The following is a 26,181-nucleotide window of genomic DNA, read 5'->3' as shown; positions in this document are numbered from 1 at the left end:
AGCTAAAAGAAGAGCCTTTGACTATTGAAACTATCACTAAAAACAGCCAAAGGAGATCTAATTTTATCCTTTTTTTAGGAAGACAAAAAAGTTTATCTTCCATTTCCTACCACAATTTTGATTTAATATCAAAATTAAATATTCTTTCAATAATCTTTCACAATGTCTGCCAGACAGCAGTACACATTAGCCATTCTCTATCCTCCCTCACTGTACCACTTCATTAATGTGAACTCAAGGTCTCCTGCCCTCTTTCATTATTTCTAATTACCTATAGGCAATATTATATGGAATGTCCATTAGCATAAAGATTCTTTTTGGCATGATAAGACATATTTTAAGGCTATCAATCTTTCTCCAGACTGAAAATTATAGATATTTTGCCACCTCTGGGTTCTTGCTTATAACTTTTAAGAAGTAGTATTCCACACAAAGAGGTATTTGCTTTAATTTTATTCCCAGCTATTTTTATTCCACTAAGTTCCAATTTAAAGTTAAAGCTTGCCATCACATATAATGACTGACACAAATTTTTAAAAGGATAATTTCATCTTCCCTTTATGTTCAGCAACAGTGTTTGGAGTTTGGTCTGTCATGCTGTGAAACTGGCTTGGCTCTGCAATCTGCTAATGCTCTTCTAAGTACCAGAAAATGTCTGTGTGAGCATCAGAAAGGAAACAAGTTCATCATTTGAAAAGGCTTGTCATTGGAAAACACAAGTAAGACATACGTCGCCTATAAACACTAGCCCTCCTTGTAGGAAGAAACGTCTAGTTAGTTGTCCATTCTAACTCATGTACGAGAATGAGAAAGCACCAGATGAAAATCTCCTAGGTTTGTATCATCTTTTTCAAAATGACAAACTAAGACTACAGGAAACATTTGCTAGAAGTTATGAAACAGAAAGAAGCAGCAGCTTGGCAGAATAAATCACCAAGTTCTTCCCATCCTGTGTATTGTTTCTAAACCAACTGCTTCGGTGCTACTGTGATTGAGATATCTTAAAAATTTAGCCTAGTTGTCATTAATTTTAATGTCAGTTGTACTTAGCCAGTCATGGTGTGAAACTAAACACTGTGCTGCAGTCCAAGCAGCCTCTTTGCCAGTATCCAGTGGGACACGATGCCTTCTCTCTGCCAATATTATAACCTATCAATGCATTCTGCTGGGCAGAAACCTCTCTAAATAAACCTCTGCCTTAAAAACCTAATATAGAAAGAAGAAAAAAAAAAAAAAACAAAACCAAAACCAAAACAGAAACACACATTTCTTAAGTTAATTTTTGCCATCTCATCACCAGCAATGTCCCACCTCAGAATAAACCCTACAAGTTATAAAAGCACAAACACTTCAATTCTTTTTCCTTCTTCATTCCTTCTATGATTTTTTTTTCCCCTCTGTCATCTTGCTTTCTCTCACAATTGCAGCTCACAGTCCTACAACAGGAGACAGCATTAAGGAGAAAAGAAAGTAGTTCTTGATGCGCTAAAGCAATAGAAGTTTCAACCCCAGCAGCAATTAGGGCAGCAGACCAGAGGCCCAACTTGCACATGATGCAATGTTGCCTGGTAAAAACAAACACACACACACACTTAAGCAAGCTAAAAAGCTCAGCTGCTAGATCTTATTCCTGGAGTTCATACAAAACACTCCCTGAAGTATACACATACAAACCACGGCCAGCCCAGTGAGACAGATGGCATCCAGAAACAAGAAATAAAGCATATTTGTTCTTAGAAACAAGGGAGAAGCTGCTAATCTTGGTGAAACAGGATTCCTGCAGTACTGGCGAATTACTGTCAGGATCAATTACTTGCTTCAGCAAATGCCAAATACAAAGGCAGGGCTGTCAGGCTCAACCAACCGCCCTTCCAGCAAAGCATTTCTGTTGTGCACTTTTACTTCATATTTCAACACTTTTCTCCCATTCCTATTTTTGGGTCTTTGTTTCAGGCCTTCTCCTTTGCACAACTATATTCCAGGTCATGGCGAGAACTTGCAATGTAACATTAAAACCAACACAGACGCAATGATTTGCCCAATACGGACACGAAAGATAGAGTCACATCAGAGAAATAAAAATCCAAGAATAGAAGTGATCCTTGGCTACCAATTTGTGCTTGTTATCTATACCCTGGTAAGCTGTCAAACTGTATCTTTGCTTAGCTGCTTTATGACTTGCTCAGTTGCTACTGAGGCAACATCGGTTATTTCTGAACTCACCTTTTTCCTATCTAGATTATCTTCACACAGACTTGACAAAAGAACTGCTGATAAAAGAAGAGCCCCCTCTTTTAAGCTCATATAGGAGGATATTGCTTTTACCTGACAATTTCCCCAAATGTTTTACTGACTCCAGGAGTGAAAACAGAGGTGAGCTTTCAATGTAAATTAAAAATAAATAAACAAATAAATTGCTAGGCATGAGCTAACTTAGCATTTTTCATCCATAAGCTCTTAATTACATGGATGATTACTGTCTCTGGAAGGTTTCCTTTTCTATCACCCATTGCACCCTTCAAATGAACTGCTTCATATTCATGAATTGAAGTGGAGCCAGACTGCACAAAATCAGCACTATTATTTTGGCCAAAATCAGGAATTTATGTAAGTTTGCTACCTCAACCATTTTCATACCTTTTCTTTCTTCCACTAGGAAAATGATCAGCACTGTTCTAATAACCTGGGCTATAAATTAACAGCAGAGAAAACATTAAATAAATGTGCAGCGAGGGCTATGCCAAGATCTGTGCTGGGAACTGTGAGAATTGCTCCTGTGACTACAGTAGCAGTTTTTCCATAAATTCTGGCTGATCAAGGGTAAGGGAAAATTAATTAAGAGATGAGATTTAAATTCTGACAGATCATCTATATGGTCATATGCAAACACAAATATCCAAATGAGTAACTACATGCACGGTGGGCACTCTGCTACCTGAATACTAGACCTACATTTTTATCTATTACATTTTTGTTCTTCTTGTACATCCATTTATGGCAACGGTTGCATATCATGAGTTTTACTGTTTTATCTATAGAGTCAGTCATTTTTCCGTGTCAGCAAATCTCTGAAACCTATCATGAGGGGGAAAAAAAAAAAAAAAAAAATCTTAATAGAGCGGGAATACAGGACTGTGAAACTTCAGAGGTTGAGAAACTATTTAAATTAGGATAATTCTTTTTGGTTTTAACCTACTGGACGTGAAGGCAATGGTTCTAGCTATAAATCTCATCCTAAATGCTCCTTTGGAAGTTACAAAACTGCTTGATGAGTTGGTATTTTCACATCTACAACCCTAGTAAATTTGCAGGCAATTCAATTACAGTGCAACTCGGGTATTGTGCACTCATCTTCATCCCACTCCTATTTCCAACTGCTTTCTGTTAAAAGAACTGGTTAACTCATTGGAAAATTTGTTAGATCTGACAGTATTATTCGTTTTCTTATCAAAAACTCTTGCATCTACCCTCTGTACTGTATGTATCATTTAGCTCAACATTACTCGTGAGCTCTAAAAACTGAGTACAATCAATTCCTTCTACAGACTTTTAGACACATTCTGGATTTCTTCCATTGCTTGCTCATTATTTTGCAATGCACTTTTTAGTATTTGCAGATTTATCAGAAAATGGAACTGGTGTGATCGGGTCCATCGCCAAGGAGGGTAGGGTGGGATCTAGCTGACCGACCTGCAGCAACTGATCAAAACCATGGAAGAACTAAATGGGAAAATGGTTTCATTTTTGTAGCTGTTGTAATTTTATGGTCTTCAGCCACAAGTTAATCGCGGCCAATTGTGCAGAACTGCTGATGTTGGGACATGACATATTAATGGGGTTGCTATTTTTAATGTTTCTCTGCAAGGTGCTCTAAAACCTTGGCTTTGGGGAGGCCGGGGCAGCACGCTATGCAAACCGTACCGACCTGGAGCACAGCGCGCTGGCATGTGAAAATGGTTCACTCAGGCAACCCCAGCAGAAGCAGGAAAGCAGCTCATCGCTTGCCTTCTGAATACACAGAGTAGACACGTATATCAACATAACCTCTACATGTGGGAGGACAATGTGGTTCACGCTGAATCTGGCTTCAATAAGGCTGCAGCACACAGACATACGTCGTCGACAAAGATTAAGCCACTAGGTCAGCAGCAGAAACAAAAGAACATAAACGGAGGAGATAAATTTTCCATTTTTCAGGATTAATGAAATTGGTAATAATACTAATAAAAGTCTACTGTATGATTCTAAGATACAGACATTATACACCTTTGTCTTAACCCTTCATCTTTAAAATAACCCCCGAAACTGCTCAGTTTCTACAAAACAAGGTCTTCTAAATGGATCAGTGGAGAGCACGCCTTGATTTGGGAGGGAAATGGCTTTCACAAGTACCATTAAACAACTCTCAACACTTTCAAGAAGTTTTAAACATTGCCCATACTGAAATCTATATTGCATATACTGAAATAGTTGGACAGTTCTCCAGCAGCATTTTTATTATCTGAACTAAGGCTGCGGCTGGAACTGCAGCATTAGAACCTATTTGAGAGTACTAAATATGTCAATGTTGGATGCTCTATGCAGCTTGCCTAAAAAAAATGGGGAAAAAAGAGTTTTCTTGTACCTTGAGAATGCTAAACAGCAAATACTGTGTGTGTTTGCTCCTATTAAATACCTTATAACGGATTAGCTTAGAATAAAACATCTTCACTGCCAAAGAAAACATCGGATTATATGCACCGCTCCCAATACTCTCCATTACCCTGAGATATGCTCCTAGAAAATACACAAAGTGTGTCAACGGGATGGTTTGCTCTCTCTTTGCAAGCAGCTGGACGAGCGTATGCCAACGCATATTTCCAAGTGAAAAAACGATTTAATATGATGAAGTTAAGTCCTATTACTAAATCTAGTACATTTTTATTATTAGTTATTTAAATTTATGGGTATATGCAGTGTCAACACACCATGAAATGAAGAAATTATCAATTTCCAGCATGAATTACTTGATAAAAGGGACTGTGTTAAATGCAGAGTTGTTGAATAAATCAGTAATGCTACAGTGGTTAATTATCAAGTTACTTAAATGAAGAAAACCTGCAGTATTTTACAGGGTATTAAACATTCAATTGTTTGCAGTGGCTAACAGGCAATATTAGTAAACGCAATACATTTCATAGTGGACACCTGCATGTCTTTAAAAACCATAGTTTAAGCCTAATTCCTTATTGCTTAGCAATCAGGCTACAAAATATCGCAAACAACACTCATGTCATTTTGACATCAATTTCTCATTTTTTCAAGCGCAATCTAAAACCACTGCATTGGACACATTGAGTTGTCATGAGAGCCACAGACAGTTGCGATTTCCCTCAGTAAAATAAATGATTAATTAGCAAAACACAGTATGCAAGATATGTCCGGAGCGACTTATCTCTATTGCTAATCATAGCTATTAGCTTCAATTTCTAAAGCTCTCCAGCCTGCACGGTGTTTTGCAGAGCTGTGAAAGAAGCATGGGCATGAACTGAATAATTCATATTCCAAATTACACAAACATACAGACAAGGCATCTTAATTATCTAGATTAGCAACCAGTAAGGTCACTTCTGATAGCCCCATAAAAACACCTAAAAGTAGAATTATGTAGTTGATAACCTATGTATTACATAGAGAACACAGGGAAAATATTGAAATAAGCCTAAGTGTGGGAAAGATTTCCTTTTTACTGAGACATTCAATAAAATTAATCAACAAGTTTAACATCTGAAGTTTGAACATAAACCCATTATCACTGACTAAACAGATTCCTTCCCAAAATAGCTGTATTTTTTCCCTGTGTTTATTTCAGCATAAAGACCGTCTCTTGCCAGGCAGAAAAACAAAACCGTGTCAGTTTTCCTCCTATGTTCCTGCCCGAAATGTTCTACCAGCAGTTTCAACAAAGGCAAAGCCCTTCAATGTCCTCTCCATTAGCCAAGAGATGGAAATAATGTCAGTCTCATCTGGAGCAGCAGGGGAAAGCCCATCTATTGTCTGGGGAAAAGGCATCACATATTCATTAGTGTTGATAGCAATACGTAAGGAAGAAGCTGCAGTCTAATTGTTAGAAATTAATTGACTATACGCAATCACTTAGTGGCCAGAAATGTAGTAAAATATAGAAAACTGAGCACAGCATATGGAGGAGCAAAGATGACACAGATTCTGAGTTGAAGAAAAAACAAAACCAGAAAAAACCCAGTTCAAGAAACATGAGTGAGATGGAGAGAAAAGGGAGACCAAGAACAACCTTCAGCTTTGGTCAACAAGCTCTTCAGAACTTGAGGGGACAACTTGCCTTCTGAGACTTCCATGGCCAAAGCTATAAAGAATTATTAGTAGACATTTTCAAGGCTTTTTCACTGAAAGTGAAATGGTAATTCTCTTAATTAAATGATCATTCATTAGTCTTTTACTCAATCTATTACCTAATAACATTGTCAATCTTGCAAGTTACTGCCACGTCTTTAATTTCCCTTTTCAGTATAAGACTAATAACAAACTAAACTCACAGCTTCGTAAATCTGTAGCGCAGTACAAAATATACTGTGTGCAGTTTTTCCATTTAGATTCTTCAATTACAAGCAACTGCAACCAAAAAAAAAAAAAAAAGAAGCATATTGTACTAGCTAGAATTACATTTTGGCAGTTCATAATTACATTGTTCCTTAGAAGCAGTGCTCAGTGCTTAAGAAGAAGGATTATATTGAATAACGAGGCTAATATTTTAACTCAATTAACATATTATTTTTCAATAAAGTGGTGTACACTTGTAATTTTTTCTTCTATGGGTAACATCAGCTATAAAACAGAAATACTGCAGCTTTTTTCTGATAACTTGTGTGTAATTTTTCCCATGTAGATTGTATGCTTTATATATATTTTTAAGTGGAAGAAAACCTGTGACATATTATTATTTTTGTAAATAAATATACTTACTTTATGCTGTTACAGGCATAGAATATTTCACTTCTATGCCATATAAGCCTCCCAGAGACTATGTTTGACTACATCTAGAAAACACATGAGCATTCTACTGTAAGGAAAGAATTTTTCTTTTATGTCTTTTAATTCCGTCCTGTTGTGAGTTTGATTTATAATATTGGTTTGGACAGAAGTGATTTCTGGATGAAGAAATTACATCTGGTTACAATGGAAGCAGGGTACCTTCTCCATGGAAACTGCCTACCAAATATGCCCATGTGACTTATTTATCAGATTCTTCAGCACAATATTTCAATTTGATGGAATTATATTTTCCTGGAATCTTTCACTAATACCTTAAAAGTGACATAAATGCATAGATGTCTGTATTTGTGGAGATAATCAAGTTGTGTCATTCCAATATCAATTTGTAATATATGTCAAGGTGATCTTCTCTTTGGTGTTTCTTTTGGAACGTATTCTGGTTTTGGCTTAACTCCTAACATTTAAGCACGTTTTAAAGACTGACTGGGAATATTTTGTTGTTACTGCTCTTTCACGCTCCTGCAATTATACCATGGATGATGCCCACTGTTTAGTGGATGGGTTTGTTAACTCTTTGTGGAGATATGAAAACTCTGTACTTTAACAATGACCTTGAAAAGTAATCTTTTGTCTCAAGAATTTGTATGTGTGTTGATATCAGTAGAACTGGAATATTGCAATACATATCGAACAGCTATTTCTCAGCCGGGGCTACTGAAAAGGATACTCCCATACCATTTTATAGCATTCTCCATATCTTTTCTATCACCGATACTATACAAGTGCTCATTAAAAAGAAAATACAAATAAGAACTCAAGGTAGCAAAGTTTTTGATAATCAGAAGACTGGCCATTTCATTCCAGTTATATAAGGGTTTTGTTTAGCTGTGTACTAGAACAATGTGTACTATTATGCTACCAAGATACTCCATCTCGAAGATACTGAAAAGCAGGGAGGTAAATTACAACACACATCCAACTGTAGAATTAGAAAAAAGCCATTTTGTTTTCATAAGGAAAGCAAGACAAAAAGAAAAGGACAGAATCACATTGTGTTCCAGTCTGATGGGGAGATGGAAATTACGAGATACAAAAGAACAGGTAAGTAAAAGACTGAACTATTAAGATGAAAAAATGAAATCAATCTGAGTTACATAGGGAGGTATTAGTAACTGGACATGCAATTCCAGTGAGTCAAATGAAATACCTTGTGTTCCTTTTGCGGTGATCACCTGGCGAATGTTTTAAAAGATTAAGTACTATAAGGCACAACATATCTCCATATAGAAAATCACAGCAGATTCTTACACAAGTTTAATGGAACTTGGTAAGTTAAAAAATAAAATTCTTACTCTTACCATCATGGTAAGAAAGAACTTTCTGAGCAAAACATAGCGTTATTCACACTACAAGCAACAGAGCATGCTGCCAGTGGTACCAGCTGAATGTTCCGACTGCCATGTCACGTAACATTAACAATCTTATTATTTATTTCCATATATAACAGGGTTACAAATCCTTCTCCGTCAACAAGAACCTTGAAATCCACTCTATATTCTGACATTACATAAGCAGGAACTGATGGAGAATTAATGATTCCAATTCTGTATTCAGCAACACAGCCCATTAAGAAGCCCAATAGGATACATAAAACTTGCAGAGAACTGAAGGAAACTGGAAGGCATGAGGCTTGCCAGCCAGCAAAAACATGCTATTTATGAGGACTATCCTGGCTAAACCTTTGACAAACTTCTCAGACAGGACAATTGGTTGAATTTAGATACAGATGATCAAGAAGTGAGCAGAATAAACCAAACAAAACAACTTGCCAGTACCTTATTTTGATATTTAAATGTCTCAGTTAAGTGACTAGCACTTCATCATATGATGAAGTTGCAACAAGGGAAATTCTGATTATATTTTACAGAAAAAAATTACAATGCTGTAGTCAAATACTGGAACAGCTCACCTGAGATGACGTGGAAACCCCATTAAGGTACAAAAAAATTAAGTAGAGAAGGACCTGAACAACCTGTTTTAAGTTGGCCTTGCTTTGAGTAGAGGGGTTGGGCTTCCAGAGAGCCTTCTAAACCTAAAGTATTCTGTAATTCTATGCACTACATAAATAAAAAACAAACCCCAAATTTCTCTTTCTTGTAGATCACAAAGACAATGCGTGTGGCGATTTACTAACATGAAGATGAAAGCCCGTCAAAACTGTATCTGAGTTAAAGCTTCACAGCTGGAGAGTGTCAAAAAAACCTCAACCCCAAAATAATTTGATTTCTTCTAAAATACCAAAGGGAACTGCATGCAAAAAGAAAATTTTCCAAGCCACACCAGTAGTCTATGAGGGAAGCAGGAAAATGTAGCAGGACAGGACAAGCCATGACTCTTGAAATTATTAGAATGGCCTAAGAAATCTGATTTCAGCCATCGATTACAAACAAGCTGGTAACCTTTATTTTAGTACTGTTACTTAAGAGAACATTTTTTCCTTTGCACCTCTTTTCTGAATAAATTGCATACAACTTCCTACTGAATAAGAAATGTAATAAGAAAACTGAAAAGCCCTAAACCACAGGAAAACAATACCATTTATTTTGATCCAAAGCAGTTCATCTCTCCCACCTCCTTTTTGGTAAAAGCTCAAGAGAAGCTTGATACTCTGCACACCAAGATGGCAGCATCAGGGAAATTCTGCTGCTGTAGAAACTTTCTGACTTCCACCATGTTAAGGCCTGACTATTCAGCCTTCTGCATCAACTCCATGTATTTGAGACACATTAAAGGACATCAAGTCCATAAACTTGTTTTTTCTGACCCTTTTCTGCTGCTGACAGCTATTAATTTAACAAAGGAGTTGGTGATTACCTCTTGAAGAACCCTCCTCATTTTCAGGAGCAATGTCTTCACAGCCGTGCAATCCTGCAGCATCAATCTGAAGGGCAAAGCCTCGATGCCCCCACCTTCGTCCAGCGCGGGCAAGGGCCACTCCACGCCGGGGCTGCCGGCCAGCTGGCTGCCGCGGGGGTGCCTGCTGTCCCCTGGCTCCGCATCCTTCGACAGCTTCAGAGACAGGTTCCTTCAAGGGAAAACAGAAAGATCAACACTGACACACGAAAATCAATAACTTCTGGCTCCTAGTTCCTTGACTTTAAAGGTAAATTACGCATTCGCTTTTCGAGCCTGCTGGTATGAATGGCCATTTTAATGTACATATAGCCATATGGTGTTAGCAATAAAACATGCATTTATAAATGTACTATTTTCCACAGGAATTGAAACCGTGCTCTATCCCATGCCCCTCAAAAGAAAGCCATTTTCTTAAAGCAAAATATCCGATGGGCAAAACTGCTATGGGTCTATTTTATTTCAGTTCAGCTCTATGAAACATGAATCTGTCATGCACTTTCAAGAGGTAAATCACGTTCTTCCATATGCTTTGACTTAGAACTCAAAAAAAAAAGAAAACTGCCAAAGAAAATACTTCCTTCTGGGCTGGCCCAGTGACACAGGATGAACCTGCTATTCTATAAAACGGAATTTTCTCTTTGACCACTGGGAAAAAGGACAAATCTGAATGGAGAATAAATCCAAGAATGTGGTTGTACTGTGCAATAGTGGTATATTAATTACTACTAAATTACAAAAGTGTTGTAACAGCAATGCATGACATCCATATTCATACTAAATTAATTCACTACAGTTAAAGGTGTTAGCATAAGTGGTGAAGAAAACGACAATCATTCTTCATTTAATGTATAGTTCCAATTTTCCGTTCCATTTGAATTTTCATGCAACACCACACAGATTCTGAATCTTAAGTATGGCCATATTTTGGAAGGACAAAGAAGATTTTTCCACATGAAATTTTCTTTAAATAACTTTGGTTTCATAGGAACCACATACAAAAAGGGACCAATGCGATTTCTCAAGATAAGCAGCTCCCAATGCCATGCTAACAAATTGAAAGTGAGGATATTAGTATTATCTTTTATGGACGACTCGTTTTTATATTTTGCAAGCTATATTATGTGCAGTAAGAACAACGTGTTAGATCAAGAAATGCGCTGCAGAGATCATGGATATGGACAGATGCTCATGATGGCCAATGGAACTAAAAATTGCTAATTCGGGCTTTTCAGGCGTCTCGTGAAACTATGAAATTAGTCTGTTTTAATTTTTAAATACATTGAAACAACTTTGCAAGTAGAATATTTTGCATCCTTCAAAATAACAATCTGAGGTGGATGATAAAGGTGCTTTTGACTGAAGGATATTAAGCCACTGCTGATTCACAGCCCTTATTAAAGAAGCCTCAGGTATAAATCATGCAAAGAAAAACAACTTTAAACTGAAGTTTCATAACATAGGCCACTTTTAAGGGTTCAGAAAAGAAGCCGTATTCAAACTATTGGAATCCCGGCTTGGGTAATGCAAATATAGAATCTTGTACTAAAGTATGAAAAGTACCACAATAATGGTCATAAGAGTTAAAAAAAAAAATTGTTACTGGAAAATGGCAACTCAGAGTTAGTATACACTGAGCATTCAGATTGTACAGCACCTCTGAACTACGTGAACAGATACAGCTGATCTCTGCCAGAAAAACTCTTCACTGTCTGATCTACCTCCTTCTACCCACTGCAGGAAAAAGCTCATTTAAAATTAATTCCAGAACTCATATTTCATCGAGTTCATTATTAACAATGTCCAGGTGGTCTATTACAGTATTATTATGGTAATCCACCACAATTCATCTCAAAGCAGCAGCAGAGATTTAGCAAGGAAAAAAAAAAGTTCTTACTAAAATTAGAAGTTTCTCCTTAGTATAACAGTAAAACACTTTGCCTCTGAAGTTGGAGAAGGGGTTGATTGTTCAACCGGCAGTGCAGGAGCTCCTTACACAGGGCCTCCACCTTGCAAAGATGCATTTATTGCAATAAAAACATTTCATAGGCAAATGTTATGTGACAAACTTCTGAAACTGTGGATAAAGTGCCTCAGAAGGTCTATTTTAATGACTAAAGACAATGTATTTCATTGAAATGACAGTATTAATTCTATACTATTATCGACGTAAAATATTTCAGAAAAGTAATTTGATCACTTTTAAATATACGGCTCCTGTCTGAGCTTTAAATTCACTTGACATACACACACAGTTGGGCTACATCCCTGCTTTAATAAAACCGTATTTGAAAACGTTCATGGGCACTCGCCGTCAGGCAGCGTTAAAGCGCTTGTGAAATGGCTCGACCCAGTGCAGCCATCGCTCTTTCCAACGATTCCCTGGCTCAAATAGGGTCAACCTAAAGCTGCTGCAATACTTAATATACAGCTGCATGTTACATCCAGGAGGACCACAAATGGCACCAGAGAAAAGCAAGCTTAATATCACTAGAATTACTGTCACCATAAGGTCTGAAAATCCACAGAAAATTTGTCACAAATTTGTAAACATTGAATAGGGTGGAAAACCTGTGCAACTTGATGGTACTTTGGGCCAGCTGGCTTGTTTCTGTTGTATGTGGACGTATCCATTGGACACCATGGATATATTTCCTTCTAAAAATCAGAAGCTACAATACCTGCATTTAGCAAAATGAGAGTGCCATTAAGACAGAGTTCTATTACAAAAGCAATCTTTGTCGAAATAGTGAGATAGCATTAACATAATCAATCAGTGACTTTTAACATTTTGATAGCCTCTGTAAGTCCAATGCAACTGCATGTGAACTAACTGAGGAACAGACACAACTGCGCAGCTCCTTTCACAGCTGCTTTCCCTTGAGAGGGTACAACAAAACCAGCTCTCTTATTCCAAAGGATACTTAAAGGGTTTTACTGGAAAGAGTGGGGGAAAAAAGAAAAAAAAAGACCCAAAGATGATGTGCAACTTGAGCTACTTTGTTATTCTTCCCCTTTGAGTTATTCCTCCCTTACTGATCCTCAGATCAACGATTTGAAGAGCTTATGGTAATTTGAACTTCACTTACATAAAGATCCCCAGATTATGTGGAGTTTCATCTTCTTAGTTTGCAGCAGCAGCGCTCAACACGTTGCTACAGCAGAATTAGCCGAAACTAACGCAATTGGTCCCACAGAGTCTGCTCTTCTTGATCCCAGCTTAACAGAAGAGGGCTCACGTAACGCTGAGGGCATGGGGAAGACCCCAGCCTCCATGGCAAGAGCTGAACAGACTTTCTTTCTTCCCCGAGGGCTTATCTTCTAAAGCAGGGTCTTACAAAAAACCTTAAATCGCTTATTTTCAGTGTTTGAGTGTGCAACTCTATGCGTATATAGTCACATATAAATACATCGTGTATATATATATGCACACATACATATTTCATATATGTATAGTTATAAATTTCACACACACACATATACAAACATATATAAATTTGGTCTTCATAAATATTTCAGCTCCATACAGAGGTTATATCCTGAATTTTTGACATAAATCTAGACAGCCTTCAACTCACACTTTTTTTCTCCCATTCAGAATCAGCAAATAGATGAAATGGATCCTCTTTTAGAAAAATCACTAACTGCTACTTTGAGAAAGGTCCCTCAGTTGGACCATGTAAGACATAGAAGGGCAATTACTCCCAATTTTCAGAGAAAAATCTGTCTGCCTCAAACACTTCCAAATTCAGTTCAAAGCATTCTGTGGCTTCTTTACAATATGTACGTTACAGTCAAGACCTACGATCATCCCAGACTGAATCTAAATCTCTGAGTAATCTCTTACTAATCTCCTTTAGTAAGAGACATGTTCTATCTCAAACAGTTTACAACTGAAATACATGGACACACTTCAGGGAAAAAAAAAAAAAAAAGCTTTTTCCCATATTTAGCAGAATGGAGACACAGACTTTTAAAAGCATCTTCCTAAATATTCCAAAGGGAATAGCAAATAATGTACTGCTAGGTGCCTAAATATTCTCAGACTGTGGGCAAGGAGGATAAAAATTGCCAGCTCTCCTCACTCCGTTCTGAAAACGCAGCCTTTGCAATACAGAGAAGATAAAAAGGTAGCTAGAACATCAACTCTTGGCTAATTACCCACATTAGCATGCTTTGGCATAAAAATTTATACCTCTGTCTCACACAATTTGTCAATGTTGCTTTTCTTCTAAAAGAGAATGCTTTAAAAGTTATAAGGGTGACATCTCAGAATATTAAACCTCATTGTGTCATAAGGTGGATGTTGTTTGACATTTTACAGCTTTTAGAACTATGGATCTTCTATCGGTACTCTGACGCTAGGATTTTTCAAGGTCAGCCTTTTAGAAAAACGACATTCGGTATCTGTCTCTATCAAACTGCACCCACATGCCAGCGTGCACACAAACTAATGGCTGGTGCTGCTGTAAGTTAGAGAGACTATCAGCCTTTTCCATTATAAACCTTTTCTTTCAAAGGTTTATATCGCAGTCATAAAGATGGACAATCAAAAAAACCCACAACAAACGAACAAACAAAACAAACTAACAAAAAAAACCAAACAAAAACCCCCACAACAACGACAAACCAAAAAACCCCTCCATTTTTCAGCTGCTGGTACAGTACAGCTGATAAGGGCAGGTCAAGCGTGTCTTTCCTTTCCCTAAATTCTCCAGGAGTCAAGAGCTCTGTTTATATCCCCTGATCTAGCACACAAAAACACAGCACTTCAGATTTCAGCCCTTTTCTTCTTCCTGGAATCTATTAGGAAAACTTGAATGTGCAACAAATAAGATAATGTAACACTACACAGTAATTAGATAACATTAAAAAAATAGCTGCTTGGAAGAGACCAGTGGGGTTTATTCAATCTCAAGTACTAACAGTGCAGTAGTAAATAAAGCATTACAAACAAAGCAGGAGAAGTCAATGTGGCTCTGGGCACTGAAGCTTTGGTACCCTTGAGTCTTTTGGTTTTTTGGTTCGTGTTTTTTTTGCATGGGATCATTCTTGAAACTATTTTCCTATTTTGTGATGACTGCCCTTCAGGAAATACGGTCCTTTCATTTAGTTACCCAACTAGTTTCCCTTATTTTAAAAAAAGTTGTCAAATACGTCCTACTACAGCTCAGCATTTCTTGCTACCAAGGCTTTTCAAAATGCTGCTCAGAAAACAAAACTAACAAACAAAAGATTTAAAGCATCTTCTGTCCCCACTAAGACACTACAGAATGGTTACTGTAGGCTTCAGTGAGAAGACAGATATTAATATGTTAACAGGTAAGGTTAAATCTACTAAAAGACAAAAGGACAGCAAGGTTTGCAATAAATATTTGCTTAATGCCTGGTGGAATTCGCAGGCATGACTTAGACGAGTGAGATGGACTTCCAATGAGACTAGAAAATTAAGTGGAAAATTCATGTACTTTATAAAGGAGACTCACTTGAGGTCTTGTCTGACTTGGTTTTTAAATATTTGGGAAGCACCGAACCACATTACTACTGCGTAAACCAAGATCTTATCTTTTGATTAAGCTATTAAGCATTAAGAACAATTTTGTGAAGCAAAAAGGCAACTTGTTATACCATGTATTGGCTGAAAGGTTCACCTGAGATGCATAACAGTCAGTTTTAAAGGTCTAATTAATATTTACTGCAATACCCACCGTGGAATACCTCCAGCATTCTGCCTGCTTTTCCTTCCGTCCCAACCCCTCCCTGTCTTCATCCTGGGCAGGTGATTCAGGGAACTCTGTCTGGATTAGGTCAAATTATAAAAATGTCCTGGATTCCGACCATGCCAGGCTTGAGATGATAATGTAGGTCATCATGCTATAGTCACACACATTCCTCCACTAGCAGAAACGCACACACCTACGGGATCGGACGGCAGCAGAATGCCAGGGACCACAAGAGAGAGGACTGAAAACATCGGCAGAGCTGAGCACTTCGAGGTAAGGGATGCCCTGCACAACTATCATGTAATTAAAACCCCGTGGGTGTTCAGAAAATTCCAACTAGTAATTCTAAAATTCATCATTAGCTCTGTACTTTTTCCCATAGTGAAACACATAATAAGTGCTATAACAATCATGCAAAATAATCAGTAATTACAAACACAGCTTTCACAGTGAAGATCGCATTCAAAACTCTTCAATGGAATCAACACAATGGACCTTCATTTTTATATTTATTTTTATATATATATATGTTCATATATATATTTATATTTATTTCATATTGATATTTTATATGTATGATTAGAAAATGTATACCTTGTCATTGCCCTCTAACAGTTTAAGAATACTGAGTAGAAAAGAGTTGTGTTTCAATTCAGAGGAGACCTTCCACCTACTTTAAGTAGCTAATTTGATTAATATGCCAGGAAGAAACTGTAACTTTAAAACCCATCCTATTTCATTATCACATAAAATACTTGGAACCTAATGTTATTGTTAAAAGAGCTTTTATGTCTAATTCTCTTTTATGACCAATAAATGAAAGCATGTAATGGATTTAGGGACATAATTTCTAAAGAAATCCAGAACATGCATGTTACTATATATCCATTCTTAAAAGAAAGCAATCTACTCGAGTTTTTTAGTGCTTAAATTGGATTCTTCTATAAAGGTTTTTAGGAAACATTATGGAATTAATCTTTTACAAAATTTCCAGTTCCACTGGCAAACATATGAACAGGCACAGTGACTTCAAAAGCCTGATTGAAACCAAAGTAACAGAACAACATGAGAAATCCAGCCCCAATGCTAATTAAATACAGCAGTTATTTAGTGAATCTTCTGATAACACGCTGCATGCTGGTCCTGGCACAGTAGTCCCAAATGGTGTGTTTTCCTGCTGGCTGAGTACTCGCATATATGTGTCTATGTGTGCATGTGCATATACATACAGATATTTGTTTTATATTATCGAGGAGACTCTCAGAATATCCTGAGTTGGAAGGTACCCACGAGGACCATTGAGTCCAACTCCTACCACACAGTGCAACCTAAGAGTTAAACCATACACCGAGACAAGCTGTTGAACTCATAAAAAGAGCAGTGTTTTCAAGCCAGAAATGAGAAAGAAATCTTCCTCAGTTCATTTACTGATGTGAAATATTCGTCACATAATTAACAGTTCCCGGCAGACTTAGATGCAAAATAATACGTATTTTTCCCACAGTTCAATGATATCCACTTCCTGGGCTCCAGCCAAAACTGATCATAAATGAAGTGCATAGGACGGAAGAAATAAAGAAACTTCCTTTTAGAGGAACTGCATAAAAACTGCCCAAGAACTGTAGGTCTAACACTTGGAGCTAAACTGTTAGCTGGATCTTGTCTATGCTGAGTGCCAGGTACCAGTGTGAAGGGAACAGTTCACATCCAGATGTACGTCACCTTAAAACGAACCTGAGACAGCGAGAGCTCCACAAGCACAACCGTGTCCCAGGAATCATCCACCTTGCAGAAGCTCAAATCCTCCCCTCCTCCCCTGAACGCTGCACAGCTCCATGCGTTGACTTACAAAACCTGCCACTGGCATAAATAGAGGCTGGGAACTTATTAAGAACTAATTGCCAGCCATAGATGGAGATGAAAGCGTGTAAGCCGTGGTACCCTCGGGTGTTATTTCCTTGCGAGTGTCCTCCCAAAGTACTAGAGGGCTGGTGTTCGTTCACATGGGTTTCACTTACAAAGCAGGTGTTGCAATGCATGCACTTGGATTTTAATTAGTGAAATTAAAACCTTCCAAAAGCATGTGCTCGATTTTTTAAACAAATGCATTTGAGACCAAACAAAAAGAAAGCAATAAACTAATTACTGTGTAAATTAACCTAATTGCTTTGTTCTTACATGACATAATCAATCAGTACATGCCACAGCGCAAATGTGTTATTTTATCCTATGGTGAAACCAGCCCAGCTACGGGAGATTTCTCTGCCTTTCCCAGTATGGTTTTCAATGTTTTTTTCTTTTTGACTGTAAAAAACTCATTAAAAATAATCGGAATATTTAGTTTAATTTGACTAAAACACTGCAGTGAAGTTTGTGTCCTGCCCTCTTATAGAAGAAAACATCCCCCCTCCCTCCTTTTCCCAATAACGTGACCTGCTATGAAAACTTCAATCAGGCAGACGAAAACGAGGAAACGAGGTGCTTGGTTTGGTTGACTATGAAGGACCCAAGCTCAGAATCATACCTAGACCTCTCTAAATATTCAGTTGTACACCAGCACGCAGAAGGAAGCAGCATGCTAAAACTCCAATATTACAAGAAATAAAAACTCTGACTTGAAATATTTTCATCTCGATGCAGCGTTACTTGATGCATTCTAACATACTTAGAAATTCAGTCCCATCAGAAGCTTCATTCTCTCTACAATGCCTGATCTCTCCCCTCACTTCCAGGACATTAGGCCCCCTGCCTTTTAGCTTTGTTTTTTAGATCATTACATTAAAATTAAATATTTATTTCAGTTGTTTACTCTCTGGTTGTTACATTCTCTACTTTGGAGACTCTACTTGAATTACCTGAATATTTGGAGCTCCTGTAATTGCTTCCAGTTTGCAATGCTAGGCTTGTTTAAGCTTGAGAATAACATGAAGAGCAGTATTGTACAAAGTATGCAAGTTTAGAAAAGATCTATCTCGCTGGCCCACAATTTGAATTTAATGCCTAATTCTGAATTCTTTTGCACTGCACATATTTGAATTTTAAGCAGTAAATCACAGTAATATTTTGAACATAATTTCTTTTAATTTAACACTACTGTTATAACCTGTACCATTAGCTTATTCAAGGTTGCAAAAAAATACGATAATGGAACAAAAACCACTTGGAAATTTTGCTTTAAGGAAATTATTAGAAGTTTGGTAAGCTTATTATTTTATAATAGAATTCATAGCATTTCTGCTGTGAAACATTAAATGTACATTACATAAAAGATCAATTAATATTTTTAGTTACTAATTTTGCGAACTCTTTATCAGAAGAGCATTAATAACATGAAGCCCTAGTAACTGTTGGAGTGTGTGTAAAAACTTGCTGTCCAAAGCTCCATCTAGACTGAGATTGCGACTGGACTGGCCAACTCATTTATTTTCAATGCATTTAGCAGCACCACTCCAGCTTTTGACGTTACATTTTTTTAAAATAAAAGTTGCACAAAATGTTGATTTCTGGCCCACGCACTTGCCAAATCCAGCTTGAAATGTTGATCTAAGCACACCCTGCAGACTTTGAAGGCAGAAAACAAAGAACTCAAAAGATATGCCTGTGCACATATAGATGTTGTACAATGTTTGAGTGTTAGTATCGCTTGACTTATGACTCTGAATCTTGTGTTGTTAATGCAAGGCCATTCCCCCGCCTTTGCTTCCAGGGACCAGAAATCCATCAGACACACCAGCACATGCATCACAGGCTGTTGGTCTCTAAATCTGACACACGAAACCTTAGGAACACTTCAGGGCGTGCATGCAGCGAGAGGGAAGATGCCACACAACCACGCATCTGACGCTGGCAGAAGAGATAAGAGAAAGACGTGATTAATTAGGAGTAACAGAAGGATGAACAAGAAATCCGCCTGGTCTTACCAGAATGTGTCTGGGTTTGTTTGTTTGTCTTCTTGAGTGTTTTATTGGGGTTTTGTTGTTTGTGTTTGGTTTTGGGTTTCGTATTTTTGGTTGGTTGGTTTGGTTTTCTTTCTGTGTAGTGGTTTTATTTGTTTGTGGGTTTGGGTTTTTTTTTTTTTAAGAAAATAACTTGGTTTTAAGAAAACTTTAAGAAAGAAAACTTTAAGAAAATAACTTATGTATCTGAACAAGTAATGAGACATTTTGAGAACAACTGTAATAAAAAGCAGACAACATGCCTAGGAATACAAAGGCTTTCTCTGGGCCTGTAATTAGACATGTAATTAGTCTGGAGCTTCTGAGCTTTAAGAGTAGTGTCACAACTTCGACACAACATAGAGCAGAGCAGCCTGCGTTCAGAGGTGCTCTCTGAGGGTCATTTGGGCAGGGTTCCTTAGAGTTTGCACAGATGTGTGAATATCCATCTTCCCTTGGGAGCAGGGCCTGTGTGAATGCTATCGCATCTTCTCTTTTCTGCACATTGGAGGGAACTTGACATTTTAAAGCAGATAACGCTGGCTGGTAGCAAAGAGGAAGCCGCATAAACACCGACCACTATCTTCGTTCATTGTCTTTCAACAGAGCCCTGAAAGCAAATGCTGCTGTGTCCAAAGATGGTAAAAATGATACGCATTCCTCTTCTCTGTGACTTCTGCCACAAGAGACAATCTTATTCTGGTGAATATAGTGAAAGGCACTGGTCAAAAAGTGGTAAAGTTCATTTTTTCTGACAGGACTGACAAATATACATTTAACAAATATGCAGTTTCTCACTTGTTTTGAGGGCAGTTGTTAAAGATGAGCCAGATATCAAATTACATCCTACAAAAAAATCTTGATGTCACAAAACCATAACGAAGCTGGCAGCATTCACTTAAATCCAAAGTTCTTAGGCCTCAAAATGGCCATGTCATGCCTTTGAGTCTGCAGAGAGCCATTCTTGAAGATTTTTACCTCCTAACTAAAAGGCTCTTTTACTGGTTCACATTGCAAGTTGATGTAAAGTGCAGTCGAAGCTTCAGACAGAATATGCAGAATGCATATTTTTAGTTGTTTCTTTAAGCGGCCAGGAATTGTTCACATTCCTCCAGTGCAACATAGAGGAGTAGGGATATCTGGCCTTGAAAGGTTTGATTCCACCTCGCTTCTTCAGTCTCCTAACCTTCCTTCTCTCTCGGTCTGTGTACCTGCATCTCCCACACCTGAACTCCTGGGAGCAACCTCTCAAAATGACTGTGAAGGTGTTTCCACAAAGCAAGGAGATTATCTTCCTACACACACCCACCAGCAGCCACCACCTTTCTTCTCCTGGAAGGCTTCATGCAGCCGGTGTAATAAATTGATGTAATTAAGCACAGTCAGGCTAAACTGAAAACAGGCTGATCTAGAAGGACCTTTGACCATCACTAGTACAAGGGTTTCAACACAACGCCAACAAGTTTTTCTCCTTCCCAACAGAACCACTGTTTATCTTTTGCCAAAATAAATTTTCGGCTTGGTCAGGGTCATGTGGCAAAACATGTTTGACAGAGAAATCTGGCAGCAGACAATTAAATATTTCCCTCAGAGACAATTTTATTAGTTCTAGAAGCAGCATTTTGAAATCTTAGTAGCATCCATCAGACCAAACAAACCCTTATGGGCTGCAGCCTGGATTTTTTATGCAACATCATTTGTCAAGCTTTTTAATTTTCAAGAATAAATGCAATGCCAGAAAAAGACAAGGAAACAGAAATTCCTAGACCAGAGCACAGTTTAAACAAAAATCTTTTCTAAATTACTTTACAAGTAATATTGTAAATTATTTTTCGAAAACAGAAAAGAACTCATTAACCTAATAGAGATGAATCCTCCTTCACCCATCACTTCTGAATAAAGCCCCTCACAGAAATAACTGAGACAAATGAAGCAACTCATTCAAATGAAGCAAAAAACTGTAAGACAGATTATTAGCTCCTTTATCCGTGTGTCAGGACACAGGGAAGAGCTAACGTGAACCTACTGGACGGACCTCTGATTTGCACTTGCAAAACTCTCAGAAATGCATGGTGAGAGGTAGGAGATCTTGGCTCTTGCTCCTCTGGATAAGCCACTAAGAGTTTGTGACATGTCACAAGCCACATGCTCTCGCCACAGCAATAGTGAAGAGATGAGAAAACGTGAAAACATAAAGTACGCAGGAATATTAACTTCATTTTTAAAGCAAATTAAGTGAGGATAACTGAAGAAATAATTGCAATTCCCACACTTTTAAGTGGAAGACTAGAAGCCTTGTACAAATGGTGATCGGCTCACTGCCAACAGAGAGGAACCCTGCGGATCCTACAAGGACAATTAAGCTATACAAGAATAAATGATTGTCCCTTCAGAACATAAACCCGAGAAGTCACTCAGTTGTTTACAGCAGAGACCGCAGCATCCATGTAATTGTTGAGGCAGCCACTGAAACAAGCCAAAGTTTTAAGGAAGAAAGTTTAAGACTGTGTATCTTTATTAGTCTCTATTATTGTTTGGTTTTATCCTGCTTGGCTGATTGAGACAACTGGTAATGTTATTTCTGTGCATAACAATTTTCCTCACAGCATCATCTAAAACAAGAGGCTGAGAGTTTGATACCTAATTACTTCATTTCCAATTTTGTATGTGCCACACCTTTTTTTCAAAAAAAATAAATAAATTGGTATTTTAATCAGCATTAAATTCCAAAACTTCAAGACACACAGTGGGTAACTACAGTTGAAAATGGCCAGGAATAACCGAGGTGATAAACCAGCAATTCCGCACCTCGAATGATGTATTTATGGCGCTCTCTCTCTATATATCTCTCTCTCTGTACTCATCTCCGAAACCAGGGAAAGCTGCAGAAGTTGGAAAATACAAACATACTGAAGATTTTGAACAGTACATTGTCCAGTTTAAGAGTACAAATTTAGAAACATCAATTACAAATATTACCTGGGGCTACTGCTCTGATATGAGAAATATTTGGAGTTTTAATAACTTAATATAGGCAAGAGTTCTACTTCATATCTCTGCTTAAGATGGCACATTTTATCACCACACTAAACTATTCCTTAAATGTAAAAAGAAAGTACTGAACCTCTCGTTAGCACTACAGTAAATTTCATGGCAGTCGTACGTCCAAACGCTGGTAATAACATATAGAATACAGGGTGCTTCAAACAGATGGACCCAATTTCAAAGCAGAGATATTTCAAATGGGGTCCATCTTTTTGAAGTACCCTGTATATCCTGAGAAGTTTCTAGAGAGGAAGGGAAATAATGTAGAGTGAATATACAGGGAGGTGCTGTTGAAGGACATGCCCTTCCCAGCCCGGGGACACCATTTCACCTGCTTTCCCTCTCTTTCATGGTTGTAGAAATTACGATAAAGATGTAGATACGTAAGAGAAGGAGCTTCGTGCAGCAGCGCTGGGATCTATTTGATGTGACAAAGGCTACTGCTGATGAAGGGAACTTTTTAGGCGGAAAAACACAAGTTTCACTTATGTAGAGGAGCGAGTTTTACCTCACACCACTGCAAAACATGTGGAACAAGACAAAGGACATATAATCAAAAAACATTCCCTCCTCAAGGACTTGTATGTGAAAGCTGATAGTATAAAAGAGACGTTATCACCTCGTTTTGTGCTGCAAATCCCCAAAACTATCCTTCCAAACACATTCCAGTGACACCAGACAGATGGCAAAGAGTGATTTCAGAGTTTGTAGGTGAACACACCTGGCTAAAAATCTTATTATTCGTTTGTTTCCTTGATCCTTTCAAAGACAATTGAGAATGGTTTGCCTTGCTAGCGGTTTTTAATGTATACTTCGCCCACTGCACTTGTTTTCAAGAGACAAAACCTTGCAAATGGGCAGAGGAATGAAGAGGTTTCTGCATTAGAACTCGCTGGGGCAATACAGTCATAAGGAAACACAAATATTGTTCAAAGATATAAATGACATTTTTTCCTGCTCTTTAGAGAGAGCTGCTTTGGAAGCAAAGGAGGACAACAAGTCTATCCTTTGTTGCCTGAATGCAAAAATCAGGAAATTCTTCTGGTTTGGAGACTGTTTCCAAACCTGGAATGACAAGACCTGTTTTGCTGGGCTTTGAAAACCTACCAAGCACCAAAGCCCAAGAGCCACCCCCACATCACCGGGTCACTCCTCACCACTCTTTCCTGGTAGAAATAATGACTGGAAAGACAAAAACATCAAAATGGGCATCTCGTAAGGAAGTGGAGTATGGAAGCTCAAATAAAAACTCTCGCCAAAGCACTAACAAATAAATAAATACATGATGAACCATTCATGGAAAGGAAAGTCAATATCTGAGAAGTGAAATTTATAGTAAGAGCAATTTGACTCTAACACAGGGAACGACAGCTCTGAAGAGCAACAGAACTGTAAATATGTACAATATATTAAGTACCCAGTGGAATGACACATCTGTGCCTTACTTTATCACTCACAACCACCCAAAAATCCACAAAGAGAGAATGATGATCCTGCTTTACGAGCAACACAGCCTGGTCCTGGAGTCCCGGCACACATCAGGGACAAGATAAAGCAGAATAAATGGAGGTATTTTAGGCTCAACTCTGTTTAGCATCACCTGTGTTATTACATAGTTTCGTGCAGCCCAAGTGAGAACTACAATGTGAGTATACAGCTGCGGGCAAAGAAAATGGTCCAATTATTGGCAATGGCATAGAGGTTGAAATCTCAGGCACAGACGGATGATGTTTCTCATCAAAGCTGACTTGGAGACGTTTGATGTCAGACCTTGAAAAATAAATGAAAGCATTTCAACAAGACAAGCAAGTTAATCAGTGAAAACTACTGCTTCATCAAATTTATTTGTGCTCATTTGTGTTTGTACTTGAAAACAAACAAGGGGAGAGTTTAACTGGCATCTTTATACCTTTTGATCCCTTAAGAAAAAAGAAAATAAGAGAAGGAAAAATTCCTGGTAAGATCCTGAAGTTATCCTCAGCACTAATTTATCCAGATTTATTGCTTTTATGAAAACATCAGTCTCAGATTTACTTGATTTCACAATACATTCTAGTGAATTTACAAAATAAATAAGGTTTCATGTAGAAAAACAAAAAGTTCTCAAATACATAATTGTGTACCATATTAAAAAAAAAAGCATGAATTAGGAAAATGGAGGTTTCAACTATAGTAGGAATTAGTCTTTTTACCAAGCTGCCCGTTCGAGTTTTTCTAAGGCAGCTCTTCCAAGATAAGGACCGCTGTGATGCTGCCTTTGGGAAGGGATAAAGTTTTATTCTAATCCAGCTGTAAGTTTATCTGGGCTACGGCATTTGAAAATTACTCCTGGAACCAGAGCCTGAAACTCTCACCCTTCCTGCTAATTAATTTAACAAAATTGTTACAGTTAGGTCAAACTGCTTGTAAGAGTTCTAAATTCATTCTCCTGCCTATGAAGTTAATTAAAATGCAATCTCTGACTCCTTCCCACACAGCTTCACAGTAACTTGCAACTTGCACACTATAAATAACATATATACAACTGCTACAATGCTCTTAATTTGAGAAACAAAACATCTGATGTATTAAAGTCTAGTACCGATTTAACATTTGGCACACATGGCTCCTTCTCCGTCCTTCCTTTGTTGTATTATTTTTCAGATTACAGCCGTCACATTCATCTTCTAAGCATGCTGTAATATTTTTAGCTCATATCTAGAAAGAATCAGTCATTTATTTTCTTTAAATACCCTCTCGGATAGTAGAAACAAAACAATGGAATCCAAGTTACACATCATTCTTGCTAATGGGAGCAAAATGGGCAAAAACAGCCACTCAGCTAAGGAGAATTTTTTTGTAATAGACATAATACAGAGGAAGAAGAGAAGAGATATATATAGTAATAAACTTAGAAACTTCAATAAATAGCTAATTACTGTTGCAATCCTAATTGCTTTATCAGTAAAATATTGTAATTTGACGAAAAAATTAATGGCAGACTCTCTGGCACACAGTGTTTGTGCACAGAACTGCCATGCACACCTGCCTCGTAGTTAAAGTGCATAAAAGTAATATGTGATATAAGCCGATCCATACAATCTTGTTCTGAATAAAATCCAATGATTTTGTTTCACTTAACATGAAAATCCTTTCTAACTGTTAATGTATCTCATAAAAAGTTCAGTCTCCATTGTCAGAAGAATTTAAAGCCCAGAGGGAACTTCTGAGGCATAAACAGGATTAAGATTTCTTGATGCTTTTTATATAACACGTTTCATACCCCAAGATGAAAAACCTCAGTGTATGAACAGTTCCCATAAGCCTTTTCTATGCAGATGCTTTTCTTTTTTATCCCAAAGCACAGACACAGTATAAATAGCAATGACAGAGTTTCAGCCTTCATAATGTTAGCTTACAAAATAAATATTAAAGATCACATAAAGGGACACTTTCCATTATAATAATGTACAACAGGCAGCAGGCTTCAGCTCACTCCCTATGGAAAATGTGCCAAACATGCTCTTCTGTATCAAGTACATGGCTGAGAAATTCAAATTGTGAAGCCTTTGTTC

General features: G+C 37.6%; 1 protein-coding gene across 1 annotated transcript in view; it reads right to left on the bottom strand.

Annotated features, from left to right (window-relative positions):
* The window catches only part of CCSER1 (coiled-coil serine rich protein 1), a 441,008-nt gene that overhangs the window by 247,225 nt on the left and 167,602 nt on the right, over positions 1-26,181 (bottom strand). Inside the window, exon 6 of the mRNA XM_065634301.1 lies at positions 9,886-10,096. Coding sequence (XP_065490373.1) covers positions 9,886-10,096 — 211 coding nt within the window. The remainder of the gene's footprint in view (positions 1-9,885; positions 10,097-26,181) is intronic.

Source organism: Caloenas nicobarica, chromosome 4, assembly GCF_036013445.1.
Source record: "Caloenas nicobarica isolate bCalNic1 chromosome 4, bCalNic1.hap1, whole genome shotgun sequence".
NCBI classification, from domain to species: domain Eukaryota; kingdom Metazoa; phylum Chordata; class Aves; order Columbiformes; family Columbidae; genus Caloenas; species Caloenas nicobarica.
The sequence above is the reverse complement of the archived record's forward strand: the minus strand, read 5'-3'. Positions and strand labels throughout refer to the sequence as shown.